Here is an 18,334-nt window from a genome sequence, read left to right as displayed (position 1 = left end):
TTATTTTGAAAGTGCAGGCAGCTGGTTTCCTGGACCTCAGGAAGTGACGACGTTCAGAATGTGCTGCATTAAAAGCTTCGTTTGTCTGTGGACGATCTTTGTCTCATGTTTACAAATCTACACTAATCTGTTATTTCATATTTCTGTTCCAGCTTTTATTAAAATTCTAAAAATTACAAAAAAAAAACTTTATCGCTGTGATAATTAAAAACATTTTATCTTTTAAAACAAAAAGTGCTGATGAGAATTCAGATTAGAAAAGTTTTGACTTAAATGAAGAACTTGATATAATTGAAAAAACAGATGAACAATAATATTGATTTGATCGGAAATCTGACGCCTGCGTTGTTTTAAATTATTCATATTCTGTTCTTCAGGCATTTCAACTTGGAGATTTAATTTGACTTTTAGATTTCAAGCCTCTGGTGTTGAGACTTTCTGAGGAAGAGATTCATATCTTGAAATTACATTGAAATAAAAATAATTAAGAAAAACTGTAGAAAAAAACTACCTTTAACCTCACGATTAATGTTTATTTCTTGACTTTGGAAACCTCGACCATCAGACAGAATTACTGCCAGTAGGCGGCGCTGTGGTTTGACTGGTTGAGTCTTTTAATCGACCACAGACAAAGACGAAGCCGTTGAAGTTGATGTTGTTGAGATGAGCTGATTGGATGGATGTGAAGAAGCCAAATGGTCGTGTCTCCTTCCCTTTAAAGCCAACACCGCTAAGCAGAGCCACGGGGCAGGAAGGGGGCCGGCAGGCGGCTGGCCACGCCCCCCGTCCCAAGCAGCAACCAACCAGACACAAAGGAGGCGGCGAGCGACAACACCAACAGTACTATGATTGGCTCTGATGGGTCTCAATCTGCAGCAAAAATCGGTGGCGTGATTATCGATTGCTTTTTTCTGTTCGCTAGTGCTGATCGAAGGGGGGGTGGGATGTGGGGGGGGGGGGGGGGGTGATTGAAGGAAGGAAATAATTTACTGGGGACGAGTTCGAACTAAACATGAAAAATACAAAACAAATTCTGATTCACTGGAGGAGAGGGAGGGAAATTTCCACATATATAAAACAAACAGGAAATGACTGATTGACGGGAGAAATTTGGTAAAATAAAAAATAAATCATAAATTTGGACGAACATTTAAAAGGTTGGAAAAAAAAGTAGACGGTGGAAATGAAGAGACAGAACACCTCTCTACTGGAAACACAAACTAGCACTACACCATGAAGGAGTAAATGAAGAGGTGAGTGAGTGAGTGAGAGGGAGGTGTGGGAGCTGTAGAGGGCGCTGTGGCGAGCCTGACTCCTCCCTCCTCTCTCGGCGTCTACCTTTAAAGCCCCCCGGGGGCACGGAGCTGGGTTTGGCAGGAAGGGGGGGGCCTGTACTGTTGGAGTTGTTGACTGGCGGCTGGAACGAGCTAGACAGGAAGATGCCGTCAGAAAGAGGGCGGGGCTTGCGTGCAGTGGGCGGCGGCTGGGGCCTGCTGTGGTTGGGTGAGGCGGAGGCCGGGAGGTCGCCATAAGACTTCCGGGTCGCCGACAGCTTCGCCTGACCCAAGTGCCCGCCGCCGCCGCGCCCTGCTCGGGGGGCTTCCTTGCCTTCTTCCTCTTCCTCCTCGTCGCCTTCGTAGGAGACAAACGTGGCGGTGTAGAGCGTGTCGGGGGAGGCGACCTGGGTTTTGAGGTAGGAGGTGTTTCTCTGTGGGGGGGGCGGGGGGTTGTTAGTAGGGTTGGTGGGGGCGGGTTGCTGGTAGTCCCGGGGCAGCGGGGGCCGATACAGACCGGCCGGGTCGTCGGGCGTCAGCAGCTTCCTCTCGGCCTCGTCGTGCTGCCGGCGCCGCTCCGCCTCCAGGCGGGCGTAGTACTCCGTCTCCTGTCTCCTCTAGGGGAGGGACAACCTGTTAGTAAGCTCCGCTCTCATTGGCTCGCGCCTCAGCAGTGGACACCAACTGACTAATCAGCTGCTTCCTACGACTTGGGGGCAACTACAGCACGACCACACGTCATCTCCAGCATCCTATCACACACCTGATCTAACTGACCTGTCCACCGTGTCGACCAATCACAGCTGACCTACACGAGTCATCGACCCGGGGCATCGTTTACTAATTAGATTTAAAAGTTACGATTAAAACTATGAATTCTACAATGAATCAAATTGTATTAGAGTCTGTATAATACCATATTAATGCTATTTATTTATTTATCAAGGTATATTCAGGTTCATACTATATTATATATATTACTATATATTATATTATTTATCATGTAAGGTGTTCTTTTCATTTAATTAATGAGTTTGTTTTTGAATGCACCACAGAGGAGCAGCGTGTTAATCTGTTCTTTAATTTAAATATTAATGTAATCAATGAATTGTTCCATTTATGAATGTGTTTATGAAAACAACTAAAAAGATTTATTTTACATTTACAAGGAAACAAAGTCACTTTTAAAGTTTATCTTTGTGATTTGTTGGATTTGTTTCTCTGGCTCGTGAGAGGAGGCAGCTCTGGAAACCAAAACCACGTCTGCTGTAGACACATGTGGTTTAAAAACCATCGGACTGAATGTTTTTCTTCTTTTAAGGAATCAATTAAATACAGTTAAAAAAACCAATTCATGAGTAAAGATATAAAAACTAAACGATGCCCCTGAGCCCAACGAGTTCTCCATCACTTGATAAACTGATCTATAAAAACCAGGATCAACACTGAGAATAAGAATTTATCTTTCTAATCATCACAAACTAAAATATGAAACTACTCTGGAATCCATCGACCTGAGGAAACCTAACAACTTCTGTAGGAAGAACCTGATCTCACTGATCCTCCTCAAGTCCTCAGACCACCGTGTCCTCAACCATCTCCCCCCCCCCCCGCTCGGTGAAACCATGTGTACGTCTCCATATGTGTGTGTGTGGTTTCCTGTGAATCCTCGGTGTACACTACATGGTCTGTGGCTGTTTGCCTGGAGCTGCCCACCCTGAGCTCTGGTGTCTCCCACTGAGATGTTACACATGAATCTACGCTGCAGGAATGTGTCTGGATTCTGGGTTTGGAGCCGGACCAGCGGCGCCGGGTCACATGTGCTCAACCTCCTCCATGCGTCTGATGTGAGATTAATCCTCACGGAGTGGAACGTCCTCACCCTGATCGCCTCTAAAGGACGCAGCCACAGAAAGCTCCCTGGAGCTGTGGTGGTGGTGGGAGCGGCCCAGTAGGAATCTGAAGAAACTGGGAGGGATTAGTGGGTGCGTGGGTTTGAATGAGTGGGTCTCTGATCATGTACGGTATGGATGGCTGGAGTATGAGGCAGGTGGGTGGGGTTTAGATTTATGTGTGTGTGTGTGTCTGTGGATATAAAAGGATATTGGGAACAGTGGTGGGGGGGGGGGAGGGGGGGGGTTGGCAGCATTCCCTAAACATGTCTGATGCGATGCTGGATGGAGATGGCGACAAAATAATAAAGTAAAGTAAAATATAAGTAAATAAAAAACCTCACAAAATCATAACTGGTCCCCAAAAATAACAACTGAAGATTAACTTCCTGACAAACACCGACAACGACCACAACACAATGGGAGTCCCATGCTTCAGGAGGTGGGAGCACGACACATGACACGACAACACGTCACATAGGGTGGGGGGGGTGAGGACATGCAACTGGACATATTCACAATACACAATAAACAGCATCAGAATATATAATAATATATATAATCAACATTCATTACAGCATAAAAAACCTGTATCTGTCTCAAAAGAAAGTTATGTTACAACAAATACATAATTAAACTGAACATTTACTTTTAGAGACACTTTCTATGATGATATTTTCTACTTATTATACTTTAGAGTATATTTTAAAGTAGACGAGTCCCTTGTGGTGACAAGAGGAACAACAGGGATTAAGTTTCAGTGAGATTAGATTTTTAAAACAACCAGTGGACTGATGAGGTTCGAGTGTTTCAGGACAAACGCACCACAATCAAATCAAGATGGCAAAACAACAGGATAATAAATAAAACTGGGAGTATGTTTAACACAGAGATGGATGAGTGGACACCAGATGAGACCACTGGTTGATTAAAGATCTTGGTTATATCATAAATAGTTTAAGAACATGTTGTCTCTACTGAATAAAATATCATATTTACCAAATAACCGCGACAAAGGAAAACATTCAATCACCTTCACTTATTTTTAATTCCCAGAGCCAGGGTGTAGTTTTTTATAAATGTAATTTGATAAATGGTTTAACTATATTACAGATTTATATCTATTTTTTTTTCACCTCGAACTATTTAAACTGACTTCAATATCTTTCTAAAACTCACTGTGCTGTTTTTCAACTTTCCACACATTATCCTAACAAACTTCTATCAATATGAAACCGTCGCTCTTTTTCCATCGAGTCTGAATTCGAGGAATCGAACGTTGGACGGAGAGACACCGACCTTCTCCTCGGCCTCTCGTGAGGCTCGCTCCTCCTCCCTCCACATCCTCTCCTCCTCCTGCTTCACTCGCTCGTCCGCCTCCCGCTTACGGATCTCCTCCAGCTGCTGCTTACGCCGCCGCTCCTCGTCCTGCAACTGATGAGGCGCACGCACAGACACACACAGACACACACAGACACACACAGACACACACAGACACACACAGAAGAAAGGGCCAAACGGGGAGGGACACACATGTAAACAAGAAAACAGTTAGTACAACATGAATTGTGTGTCATTCATACACAAACTCTGAATACACATCCACATGTGTTTAACTGCTCCGACGCGAATGTTCACAAACGTGTTTAATGGGAAGTGGTTTGATTCGTTTAACAGGACAGCTCCAGACGGGAGGAGGAGTGTGCACTGCAAGCACGTAGCAAAGACACACACTCAGACAAACACACACTCAGACACACACTCGAGCACACTGCAAATCATGCAAGAACAACATGCAACAGTAGCAACCAGAAGACGGCAGAGTGCAAGAACAACAACAACCTCTCAGCTCAGCCTGTAGTTCTCTAATGTAGAGGCTCAGCTGGTCACACACAGATGGATGGATGATGGATGGATGATGGATGAGTGGACCCCAGGACTCATGCACAAACTTCGACCTGCCCCCCCCCCCCATGTGATGAATCCAGCCATGCAGGAGCCACCTCAGTTTGCACTCAAAACGTCGCTGCTACTCTAAGCGTGGGTTTGTTTTTACGATCTGGTGAAGATCCAGTGTTTTAACGCCGGTCAGCAGCAGCTTCCCTCGCCCCCCCCGCCCCGCCCCCCCCCAGCAGTTGTTTTGAGTGGACAAAGAGATGGACGGCTTCCCTCAGCCAAACAACAACAACAAGCATCCCAGGACGGCGTCTCCATGACCGACTGCTCTGGAGCTAATCATGGCTCAGTCCAGCCTCCAACACGGACCCCCCCCCCCCCCCCCCCCTCATGAAACAACGACAATAGTCCAGATGGGTGGGGTGGAGGGGGAGGGGGGGGGGGGGGGTGGGACAGAGAGGAAACAACGGGCAGGTGCGCAGCCCAGACAGAAAACAGGAAGTGATGTAAGGGCAAGGGGAGGACACCCGTCATTAACAGGAAGAACATACCAAGTCTAGAACAGAGATAGCTGGGACAGCAGTCTGCTGCTGAAGAAGAAGAAGAAGAGGAAGAAGAGATTTAAGAGTGAGAGAGGGAAGGAGATAAGGAGGGAGGAAGGAGGAAGAAGGTTACCCGAATACTGAAAGGGAAAGTGTGGAGGATAAAAAGAATCTGGCAAATAAAAAGGAGGGAAGAGGAAGGAGAAACTGAGGAGTAAGAGAGAATTAAAAAAGGGAGAAGGAGGATAAACAGTAAAGTAAACATTGTTTTTCTACGTGAGCTGATTTTAATTGTAATAGACGTTGAGGTCATGGCTCGTTCTTGCTTTGCAACACGTATCCTGCATTTGCATCATAAGGAAAATAAATAAAAACTATTTTCACCAATTTAAACAAAAGTTCAGCTCAGAAGGAAACAACCATTTCCTTTAATGTTGGATTTTACACCTGATATTTCAATGTTTAAAACAACAATTCAACCATATGATGCAAATGCAGCATTAACAGCACCCTTGCTTGCCTGCCGGAACCCCCCCGCCCCATCCACCCCTCCAGCCAATCAGGTTTAAGCAGCTCAGCATGGCAAAGCGATGACAGAAGCATGTTGCAGAAGCACATTGCAGATCATTCATAGTGGGAGCGCTGCCACAGAGGAATCCACTTCCACTTCCAGCTGTTGAAAGACAGCTCTGTCTGTGTCCCCCCCCCACCCCCCCGATCACCCTGACTTCCTGTTGCCCCCCCTTCCTCGTGTTCTGGACTAGAGACTCGATTTCTGCCAGAAAATCCTTCACATAAACTTTCTTTCAAATTCACCACTCTTCTCCTCTCTCCTCCAGTCGCTCCCTCCCTCCTTCCTCCACCTGCACCACCCGTCTCACCCTGGCTCTCTTCTCGGCCTCCAGCCTCTGCATGATCATCATGGTGTCCACGTCCTCGTCGTCCTCCTCCTCGTCGTCTTCGTCGCTCTGGTTGGACTCCTGCAGTCGTTTCTGGAACTGCCACTCCAGCATCAGCTTCCTGAGGCGGTCGCTCTCCTCCGCCGTTCGCTCCGGCTTCGCCTGGAAAATAAAAACATTTTCAGTATTGAAATTAGATTTTGAGAAACCCAAACTTATTTTGATCCAGACAAACAAAATATCGGACATATTTTGGATTTAAACATGTTTCCATCCGGGCTCACCTGCAGGTCCTGGATCTCCTTGTCCAGCAGGTCCACTATGTGGAGCTGCTGCTGCTTCTCCGCCTTCTCGCGGGCGTCCCTCTTCCAGGGGTCCGGAGACAGGCTGTCGCTGGTGGACAGCTCCTCCTTACTGATGGTGATGTACTGCAGGTCTCGCCGCTCGATGGTGCGCGGCTGCTGCTGCGGCAGGAGCTCCCTGATCACCGTGTCCATTCCTACAGTTACACAACAGTTTGTTATTAACGTAGATATAAGATGATTGTGTGTTTGTGTGTTTGAGGAAGGATCTGAATGAAGCGTGTTACCGGCGGGGTGGGAGGAGCTGGCAGGCGGAGGAACAGCCGACCGTGGCAGACTGGCCAGCTTCTCCGGTCTGGCGGGAGGAGGTGGAGGTTGTGGCTGGGGGGGCAGGTAGGGTTGAGGTTGGGCCACAGGTGCCAGAGAGGGCTGGTGGTGAGGAGGAGGCATGGACCCTCCGTTGTTGTGAGGCTGGACAGGCATGATGGGGTTGGCCCGGATCTGACCCAGCTTCCTCTCCTGCTCCCTCCTCTTCCTCTCCCTGGGAAGTAAACATCATCATCATCGTTAGCATCATCTCTACAACAGACTGTGTTTGGTAACTTTTTGTGTTAAAAGTGTCAGTTTGTGTTGTGGTACCTCTCCTCCTCCAGCCGAGCTTTTTCCTTCTCATACCACCGCTGCTGCTCCTCACGTTTCTTGCGGTCGGCCGCCTGCTGAGCTGCCGCGGGCGAGATGGCAGCGGGCGGCGGTGGGAGCGGCAGTTCGGACTGAGGGTCGTACGGGTCGTACACTTCGGGGTAAGGGGCCGGCGGCGGGGGTGGGGGAGGGGGCAGGTCGGAGCGTGAGGGCGTCTGACCCGGATGCGGCTGCAATGCCTGCGGGGCGTTGGGTGTCTTCCATCGGCCCGGCCCGGTCTTCTGGTTCGGGTTCTTGTTGGAAGAGGAGGAGGAGGCGGAGAAGTTGAGGTGCTCCTGGCTGGAGGTGGAAGACTCCAACGAGGAGGACACCTGAGGCTGAGGGGCCCAGTGGTCAGGAGCCATCATACCTGAGGACACAAAGGAGGAAGGACAGCGGTCACATGCAGATACGAGGACACCACAAGGTTAATTTATTAAACAAGCTCCTTTTGGCCATTTTATGATTTCTACTCTGCAGAGGGAATGTTTTACTACATTCGAAGATCTCCTCTAATTGGGAATTATCCCATTTGCAACTAGTGCAAAATAAAAACACCAACAAAATCAAATGTTATTACATTTAGGGAAACATTTGGATGTTGTCGAGCACTAAGCTCTCACATAATCTGCCTGTTCATCCTCTTATCTCTGTCGGCCCTTCTCTAAACTCCAGAGTTTCACCCTCTGTAACCTCCATCTTTCGGTGGCTCTCACCTCCTGGTGGACCTCGCTGGTAGTCCACGTCTCTGTGCTGGTAGTCCATATCCCGGAGCTGGTACTCCTGCTGGTAGTGTGGCTGCATGCGCTCGTCAGGCCTCAGACCTCCTGGTGGAGGGTAGAGCTCCTCTTGAGAGTGGTTGACCCTCTGAGGAGAGACGGAGAGAAAGATGAATGGAAGGAGAGAGGAGGGAAAAAGAGAAGAAGAAGGAGATGTAGACGAGATGTGAGTTGAGCTTTTTAAACTTTTAAGATGTTTAGTTTAGTTCAGAAAAGCTTGAGGCCCAGAAAATCTGCAGAATTATACAATAAACAAAGAAATGCTCTTGACTTTTCTAGACTCCCTTAATCTAAACTTGTTATGATGCAGCTATGATCTGATCATATACAAGTAGTGGTTTCATCTGGATGCTGCTCTACCTGCATGCTGTTGTGGATGTTCTCCACCACAGGGAGGCGTTCTCTGTCCTCCATGCCCTGCCAGTGCTGTGGCGGCCCCGGCCCGGGACCCACCACCCGGTCCTGGCTCTTGGAGGCCGGGATGGTGAAGTACTCCCTGGGGTAGGTCTGGGTGGGGATGGGGTAGGCCTCTGGATGGGGAGGGGAGGGGTCATCCTGGGGGAATAAACCACACAACAGATTATTTCTCACGTCGGGTCTAGATACTGTGGGGTCCTCAAGTGTTCGTGTCACTCCACAGTCACGTAGATAGAACATTCCTCATTGAGACGCCACCGGCCTCAGTCCAGCGGTTACTTACGTCTGCACACAGGTTCCCGGTGGAGACGGAGGTGATCTTGGTGCCGGGGCCTCCGGGGTACACGGCCTTGCCTGCAGGACTCTGGCTCTGATCTGAAGAAGCAGGAGGACGGAGTGGGGACTTTTACATTTCATAAAAAATGGTGGCGACAGCAGTTCTGATTCAAACCACATTTCAGTGAACGGCTTAAAAACTCACTGCGTTTCCACAGTCGTTAAAGAATAACACTAATGCACTTTTAGTTTGTCTTCCTCTTTCCATAAGTACAGATGTCAATGATTTGCTTACCAATTTTCATATTTCTCATCATGGCTAAAAACAAGCTAATTTACCAACACAGAATTAAACTGGTTAAATGAACTGATTCCTGTGTTTAAAGCCAGAGACATGGACATTTCAAGTTGTTGCAGTTCTCAGGCTTAATCTACTGACAATGGCTCAAGTGTATGAAACTGGGATCTGTGTCTTACTGGCTACGTTGGGGCTGGAGCGGTGGTCGGCGCGGTTCTTCAGGAGCCGGTCCTCGCTGCTCATCTTCTTTGGTTCGGGGTAAGAGTCCCAGCCGGCCTGCGGAGACTCCGGGGAGCCGTTCTGCACCGAGTTGTTGTACAACTCGAAGCCTTCGCTCTTCGGTCGCAGTTTCCCGTTCTTCTCGCGGCCTCGGTCCGACGCTGAGAGGGAGAAGGGAGCAAGGCAGTGTTTTTAGATGTCTCAAGTGAATCTGGAAGTACAGGAAAAGTACTTTAAGTATTACTTTTGCAGTGATTAAAATCCCGAGAGCCAGAGAACTGACTTCTTTCCCCTGTGAGTGACTTGTGTTTGATCGTATTGCGACGCCCTTAGTCTGTGGGAATCTACACTCAATGTTTGCTCGTCCAGTTTCTGGATGTGAAGCGTCCTTCACGCTGCCCGCTGGTTAAACCTCACTTGTCTGCACCGCCTGGAAAATACTGCGTTAGAGGGAGTTTGGGAGAAACACCCGCTCAGCGTCATCCTGGACCACAGACGGGCCCGGCGGGAAGACTTCCTTAATGAACCTAGGGTCACATTCCAGCGGACAAAGACCAGCGCCCAGTAAAACCCCTGCCAAGTTCACATGTGCAGCTTTTCATGCACAGACCCGCACACAGACACAAGCTGCTGCAGCCACAAACACTCATTATATCCTCCAGTCTGCTCCACAGAGAAGACAAGGACACAGTGTCTGGAAACGTCTGCCTCGCTTCCATCATCTGCAACACTTAATCACTGCCATTAACTAATAGAGGAACTAACAATAGGCCATTCATCGCAAACTTTTGGAAAATCCCTTCAAACAACAGAAATCTGCAGGTTTTAGAAGCAAAATTTATGACCTTTTAAAACGGCTTTTAATTCCAAGACATTTTAATGTTCCGGATTGTTTAAGGACATTCAGTGAAGTTTATTCTGTAATTAATCTGCTTCTTTTCTCTTAATTAAATTATTCATTATTTAATTAAGAGAAAGAAGCATATTAATATCCCCAAAAAGTAGGAAATACCCAGTTTCAAGGTTCTGGTAAATCTGAGTCAAGTAAAATAAGAATAAGAATAAAAAAAGGAAGAATGAGAACAAGAAAAGCTAATTCTGAAAATCCTGAATCCAGAGAATGAAACTACAGAGACTGTGCAACAACAGAAATATTATATATACACAATTCCTGACTTTGACGAGTAGTGACTTTAAATGTTTAAAAGAAACTGTGAACATGATGAAGTTTATGAAAACTAAACTTCTACTGTGTGTGTGTTTGCTCACCTCTCTGCATCAAGGGGCTCGGCTGGTTGAGGAGAGTCGCCAGCCCGTGGTAAATGGCGCCCTGCTTGGCGACCTCCAGAGTCACCACTGAGCCCGTTCTCGTCATCAGCTCGGCCGCTCTGAACACACACACACACAATGACACACACAGAAAAGAGAGAGAGGGGGGTTCAGCTGGTGAGATGCTTGCTACCTCATGAGAAGTTTCATATTTCTTTGAAAGTAGTTTCAGCTTTGATGCTGATTCCAAACAGCTAGAAAACATTGGAACATGTTCACATTGTCACAGACCAAAACTGATTTATTATCAATGATATAAAAACATAAAAATGATCATATTGGAGAAGCTGGAACCAGAAAGTCTTTGGTATTTTTGCTCCAAACAACAATTACTCATCAGATTAGCTGCACTGCAGATATTTAATGTTTGAGTTAAAGTGCACAACCAATAAAATAAGTACTTTCAGTCATTATGTTGATTAAAAAACACTAGTAATGATTATTTTGTATTATAAAAGGGAGGAGGCAGGGATTATCTGTAGTTTGAATACAATCCCACCTGGACACACACAGACAGACACACACACACACACACACTGTTATTCTCCGTGCACCCGGCTTTAAACAAATCCTTAAAATAGTTGAGGTGCAGATCACATGAGGTAATGAGCCATGTGTGTTTGATTGGATGGAACTCGGGGAATGTGACGTTCGCTGAGGTACAGGCTCAACATCCACATAAGGAAACATCACAGGATCTGGGTTTTAATTTGAAACACACACAGACACAAACACAAACACACACACCACAGACCTGGAGGTTCATAATTACAATCTGAACCTGCTCAGTGGAACCTGTGGGAGTCGGACAGGAGACGACCACAGGATGATACGACCTCACCCTCCTGCTGTCTGCTCACTAAAGACCTTTAAACACGTCAGGTCTGAACATGCTGAGCGAGAGGAATAACTGGATTCATGTGTGTGGGGCGTTAGCTACTGAGCTGTTTCCAAAACACACACACACAAACACACACTCACATTTTCTACCCGTGCTGTGTGTTCTGAACACACACTTGGACAAATGGGACACAACCGCCTCAGTGCAACAACCTCAAGATGCCTCACCCCTGATGTTTGTGGTTCTCTGATGTCACGACAGCATCAAACTTCACTTTTCAAAATGTTTACGATCCTCAGAATAGAATTAAACCTGAGATTCATCATCGCACGACCATAAATACGTCAATCCGTCAATGTGCGGCGGGTGGTTGTGCATATAAAAGAGAGAATAACACAACATGTGCCACCCACACTTCCTCCCTGGTGCTTCTGGGCTGGATCACTGGTTTCTTCGATAGTTTAATTATGACGTTTAAGTGTCAGCTGGGAACTTCCCCCATTTACAGTTTCGAGACTTTAAGTACGTTTAACACATCAGGCTCTTGGGTTCTTACCTCTCTTGTGACAGGCCGACCAAACTGCGCCCGTCCACACTGAGCAACTGGTCACCTGCCGCCAGACGACCGTCCTGTGTGAGAACACAACCACAGAGTGAGTCACTGCGTCGCTTCTTCTTCACATTTCTCTGTTATTGTTTTTAAAGTGTTTGTACAAACCACGTCAGCGGCTCCTCCTTTGACCACGGACTTGATGTAGATGCCCAACTTCTCCTGACCAGCACCCTGCAGACAGAGAGAGAGAGAGAGACTGGGTTAATATCTTAATACCAGGTCTGAACAGGGTCATAATGGGTCCTGATCCCAGACGTCTCTGAGGTGCAGGTGAGCTACGACTCCTCAGGACACAAATTACAGTGCAACATGCAACACAACCACCGAATCGGACCTGTGTGGTCTAATCCTGGTCCAGGGAGAAGCAGCGCTATCTTCCAGCCGTGCTGACTGATGATGCCCTGCACCAGGAGGGAGTCCAGCTCCACCAGGAATTTAAAAAGCTCCCTTTTTTTATACACAGCTAATCCAGAGCGTTGATACAGAACAGAGCGGAGACAGATTGCAAAACGGTGGTTATCTAAACACCCCGGCTCTTATCGGCGCTAACAGGTTCACCATCATGTCAAACTGAAATATTAGTAGAGCAACAGGAGCAGTTATGTGTTTTTTCTTTTAGATTCTCTGGGTTGTTACAGATTATCTAGTTTCAACGTTTGATGCTCAAACAATTATGTCTCCCACTGGAAATCACTAAATTGTTATGATGATCCATAAAGAAAATCCTTTGCACATACAAGCCAGAGCGCCTGTGTGTGTCTCTGTCTGTGTGTGTCTGTGTGTGTCTGTGTGTGGGGTGTCTCTGAAGTGGGGAGGCGGTTTCAGTGCTGGCACGTTATCAGACGAATCAAACGCCTTCTTCACCATCTTGACATGTTTATCCTCAGAGTTTGTGCAACAGCAGAACCAGAAACAGGAGGAACATTTTTCAGACATCTTTCTTTGCAGAGGCGCCAAACATGAAAACATGTAAAACAGAAAAATATGCCGTATTTAATTTTCGTTATTCTAAAGCAGGTTTGAGGAAAAGCTTTTTCAGACACACAATGAAAACACAACCTTCACATTAAGAATCACAGCGTGTCTATAAAGTTCAGACTCAGACTTACTGTTTGCAGGTCACATTTAATACTAGTGGGGATTTTTATTCAAAACTACTTCATTACTCTGGCCCACAATGGGCATCATATTCATCATATATATCATATATATTATGATAATCATCTGCAGCGTCTATCTCCAACAGGCTCTGTGCTCGGATTCTTCCTGCAGCAGGAACCAACTTTTCAATGAGATGGAAAATATAAATACTGGGTTCAAACATCAAGCTTGTTTTTTTAATAACAATGAGCTTTGTTCTGCTTCCACATCTTAATGAAACAAATACTTTCCTGAGCTTCCACATATTCTCAGTGAAAGTAAGTGAAGGAGTTCATTTAACTTTCTTTCAATTCTTGCATTTTTCGGTGTTATTTGCTCCAGTAATAATGAAATGTGGGGTTCGGGTCATTAACTCTGTGAATAGAGAGTTTTCTGTTTGCTGCTCGGTCCATTGTCCACAGATCTGTGTCCCAGTCCCTCCACAACAAAAAACCAGCAGAGACTTCAGTCCTTCCAAACTATTTGACCCTCGATGTTTCAGCTCTTTCTCTGAATGTGTGTGTTAGTATGTGTGCGTGTGTGCGTGTGTGTATATGTAATAATGAGGCTGGATTCATGCAGGCACGAATTTCCTGTGAGTGACATTACAATGAGAGAAGAACAGTGAATCACTGCGACTGTTTTATGTCTGTTGAACATTACAGAAGACGTTGAAGAGTCTTTTTTCCAAATGGAGCCACAGCTTCGTGCTCTTCTCGTGAGGACGGACGAGACTGAACAGGCTCCAGAGACACTTGTGGGACTTGTCCTGTCCGTCAGCGTAACACAACTAATGTTCAAATGTGAATATGAGCAAGTTCCTTTTTATGCAGTTGAAATCAGTGCAGCACATATCAGCTGCATCACGGAGGAAGAAGTTTAAGTTGAGAAGATGCAAATAAATAGACAGCTGTGTTTAGTGGTGCACGTAACTTCCTCCAGCAGACATGGAGCAACAATAAGATGAATTGTGATTCCTGTATTTACTTGTTTTTATTATCCACAAACTCCTGAGGGAGCTCTTTCATCAGCCACATGTTCCTCCAGCTACTCTGAGGACTCTGAGCTCGTTTCCTTTGTGGTCAAACACGATGTTGTTGATAAAGTGAAGTATTAAGTCTTTGCTCCAGACGGACACTGACGGGTGCAGAGTGGAGCTGTGGAGACGTGGGCGTGTTGAAGCGTGCGCTCACAGCAGGTCTGAGGCAAAGTGGAGCGATTAAACCCGGGAGCTGATGCTGGAGCGTGGGGGTCAAAGTGAAACCAGATGTGCCACTCGTCAGAAACGCCGTCAAGTGATCAACACAAAAAACAACACAACGCTGTGGAAATCAACACTAACTCAACTGCTTCAAGATGACAAAAACACTCACTAGGAATATACAAATAAATCTGTAAGAAAAGCTGAAAAGGCCAGAGGCAGGTTCAGGGTTTGATGTCCTGTGTTTTTAATGGGCAGCTCTGGTTCTTTAAAGAGCCCGACACAACAAATCAAACGCACCTGAAGCTGCCAGGCCTGACTTAGAGAGGACCGGCCTCGGGCTTCACTCGCTGGGACTCGATGGAGACGCCACAACTTTTTAAAAAGAAGTTCAGAGCCCCTCCATGACGCAGGTTACACTCAGTAACTTCTCGTCCTCACTTACATTCTTTTATCAGAGAGCCTGATTCTGATTTTTATGGACTGCTCTTTCGCTGGCGACAGTGTAATAGGTTTTTTATTTGTCTTGAATTCTCTTAACTACTGTGTCGTAAACTTTGTCATGTCAGGAAACACTTAAAAATAAACAGGGCACCAGACACGAGAGCTGCACAACTGGGCTGAATTAAACATCTGTTCACTGCAGCACAGACACAGACGTATAGAAATGCTTTGTTTGGAAAAATGAAAGCTGCAACTGTCTGCACATTGCTGCAAATGTGATTAATCACAGTGTTGTTGCATCCGACAATTGTTTTCCAAAATCAATCATGTGGTTATTTGCTCTTCGAAATGTCAAAAAATATCAAAACTGTTTCCCTGAGCACAAGATGACGTCTTTAAAGATCTTGTTTTGTCCAATTAGCCCAATGGAAATAACAGCGTGGAAAGTTTTAATAAATAAAAGTCCTTGAGAGAAAAAAGACCCTGCAAGTAAACAAATCTGAATTTGTACAAATGTAAATTACAAACACATCCTTCAGTGTTTTCCTCCGAACACTAGAGTCACAGAGACGTGATCTTTCTCTCCGTTTGACTCACGATGAGAAACTAACGGAGCCACCGAGTCGGGGGGGGGGGGGGGGGGGGGGGTGGGCCTCCGTCACCAGCCTCTGATGTGCGGCGGACACAACTACCGTTAATGCCGACTGGCAGCGCACCAAGATTACAGCTCTCAACACGTCGAGCTGCTCTCTGGAGCCTCTCTGAGGGATCAACCACTTCCCCACGAGAGGTGGTTTAGAAGCCAGGAGGTGTTTGAAGGCCCCGTGCAGCCACAGAGGTGTTCTCTGTCATTTGGGTGGATTCAACATCTCTGGGCACGCACACACTCACTTTGATGGACATCTCACTAATCCTCCTTTTTTTTAATTATTATTGCCGCATCTGTTTGCACAGGATTATTTTTAAGCCTTTGTGATTGTTCAGTTCACAGCACAACTGAAGTTTGCTCCCAACCTGAAGCTGAGGTTGTCTCATCAGATAAGAAACACGGAGCAGAAGTGGAAGCAAGGTTTTTAAAAATTGATGAAGGACCAAAAAGATGATGGTGCTTCTGCCCTTAAAACATGTGGAGGAGCAGAGACGGGCGAGTTTTCAGAGAAGATTGATGCAATAAGTGTTGAGAGAGAGAGAGAGAAGAAATTCACACTAATAATCACAAGTTAGTGATTTGCAGCCAAACTGAAAGATGTTCTAGTTTTATTTTGATGCAGAATTTATGTAATTTGGAGGAAACAAAAAGCATAAAGAGAGAACTTTGAAGATTTGAGAATTATAACAAGCTTCAGGAAATAAACTGCGACTTGAAAGTCACTCAGTAGAGCCGACGCCCAACAGCCAAGTTCACTAGAGCCAGATATTTATTTGGATCTGAACCAAATTAGAAACAGTAAACGATATCAGATCCCTAAACAGAAAAACCACGATCCATGAATTATTATGATTTCATTATCTGGATCCACAACAAAAACCTTATGGATGAAAACAAACTAATGATCTTTTCTTTCTTGATTCATGTTTTGCTCTAAGCTTTTCTTTGCATGTTGATCGAGGTCAACACTTCTCATCATGACGAAGCAGTTCTCTGTGAAGCTCACTGCGGGTTCATCTACCAGGAACCACAAAGTGCACGTCTGTCCCTGGTTTTCAACACTAACCTGACACAATGTCCCTCCACCACAGACACACAACACAGACACACAGAGCTGCACACATGTTCTCATCCGTGCACCTTGTAAACACCTCCTGCTGGCAGCTCTACAGGAAAGCCTGTGTAAGTGTGTGTGTGTGTGTGTGTGTGCGGTACATCCTCCCATTGTCCCAGCCCTCACAGGAGGCAACGCTCTCATAGTATTGTTCCACTTTGAGTTTGATTCTGCAAACACACAAACCACTGATACTTCAAACACACAGAACCAGGGCAGCTCTTTGAGTTTGGAGGGGAAAGATTCAGGTTCTTGTTGTTCTGGACCTGCACAGAAAGATTGTTCTGTTCTTTAAAGTGAAAGAATAAATGAGTAAACACGCTAACACGGGAGGAGGAGGACGAGGAGGAGCGGCAACAAAGTTTCCTCAGCTCAAGCTGGGAATACAATACTGCACAAACGCACACACAAAGTAGTGTAAAAGGCACAAATCTGCTTAAAAATACACAGAACTCCAGAGAAACAAATTGAAAAAAGAGCTTAATAACTTCTCAAACATTTGTCATATTTAATTAGACGGCGCAGATCAAACACTGCCCTGATAAACTTGTTTTACCAATGAGGGTCAACAGAACTCTCTTTAAACCGCAGTTCTCACCACACTGGATAATATTTTGTTCAGTGATTCTGGTGAAAGGAAGATAAAAAACCCTCCTGAGGACATTCCCACAGAACTCTATCTGTTTTTTTCACCATCTGTGTTTCGTGTGTGTACTTTAGTTTAACCATTATCCGATCGGCCCTGAAAGCAAACAGTGAAAAGTGACAAACCAGGCGGTCGTCACTCCGCCGGGTGAATCCACACCGGGCCACTGTCCTCCACATGTGTTCAATGTTCAACCGGCTGCTCAACACTGCACCGTGCCAGTCAGACGAGTGTGTGAGCAGCTAAAAGGAGGTGAAGAAGAAAGAAGAGACGGAGGAGTCGGGTCTAATAAATGTAATAAAATATACAAAATAGGTTTTGTTATTACACACACAATCATAAAAGCCCTGTTACCTGGTCTCTCCTGCCCACCACAGAAAACCACATGCTGCAGCTGCTTGTTAGTGTTGTCCAGACCAGTTCACACTGGGACGTCCAGTACGGAGACTGTTTAAATCCCAGACTCCACTTCAACCTGTTCACATGCGGCTACACGTCTGAGAAGCTTCCAGCTCCGCCGGACGGCAGAAATCCATCCAGCTGCCGTTCAGACCCGCGATTAAAGAACGAGAACGCCAGAAGAAGAAAGTACGAAAAGTTGTGGAAACGTGGTGCAGATCATTTTAAAGAGAAAAATAAATCAGATCAGGATTAAAAAACTGTGAAGATTCCAGCGCATGTGGTCAAAGGAAGCTGAAGTGAATTCCTCCAAAGTTCCCAAGTGCAGCGAAATTCCTCCACGAGCTCCTAATGACCGAGAGTTTGTGAGGAAGCAGAGAATCCAGGCGCAGATCCAGAGGTGAGGAGTCGGCTGGTCGGACTGAGGTGGAGCGCTGCTGCAGCTCAGACACACACACAACTAACACACAACTACACACCCACAGG

General features: G+C 46.1%; 1 protein-coding gene across 3 annotated transcripts in view; it reads right to left on the bottom strand.

Annotated features, from left to right (window-relative positions):
* Positions 1-18,334, bottom strand: part of afdna (afadin, adherens junction formation factor a) — a 65,753-nt gene that overhangs the window by 1,019 nt on the left and 46,400 nt on the right. For 2 of the 3 annotated variants that reach the window (XM_053445200.1, XM_053445201.1), the window contains exons 23-35: positions 12,361-12,426; positions 12,199-12,272; positions 10,742-10,860; positions 9,433-9,633; positions 8,963-9,054; positions 8,623-8,817; positions 8,200-8,350; positions 7,445-7,853; positions 7,093-7,346; positions 6,788-7,002; positions 6,486-6,665; positions 4,466-4,600; positions 1,609-1,891 (exon numbers count right to left, since the gene is read on the bottom strand). In XM_053445200.1, the coding sequence (XP_053301175.1) occupies positions 1,609-1,891; positions 4,466-4,600; positions 6,486-6,665; positions 6,788-7,002; positions 7,093-7,346; positions 7,445-7,853; positions 8,200-8,350; positions 8,623-8,817; positions 8,963-9,054; positions 9,433-9,633; positions 10,742-10,860; positions 12,199-12,272; positions 12,361-12,426 (2,374 nt within the window). Of the gene's footprint in view, positions 1-1,338; positions 1,892-4,465; positions 4,601-6,485; positions 6,666-6,787; positions 7,003-7,092; positions 7,347-7,444; positions 7,854-8,199; positions 8,351-8,622; positions 8,818-8,962; positions 9,055-9,432; positions 9,634-10,741; positions 10,861-12,198; positions 12,273-12,360; positions 12,427-18,334 lie in introns of all 3 variants that reach the window. The other variant, XM_053445199.1, reaches the window with a different exon arrangement.

This window comes from Pleuronectes platessa, chromosome 17 (genome assembly GCF_947347685.1).
Source record: "Pleuronectes platessa chromosome 17, fPlePla1.1, whole genome shotgun sequence".
In the NCBI taxonomy this organism is placed as follows: Eukaryota; Metazoa; Chordata; class Actinopteri; order Pleuronectiformes; family Pleuronectidae; genus Pleuronectes; species Pleuronectes platessa.
The sequence above is the reverse complement of the archived record's forward strand: the minus strand, read 5'-3'. Positions and strand labels throughout refer to the sequence as shown.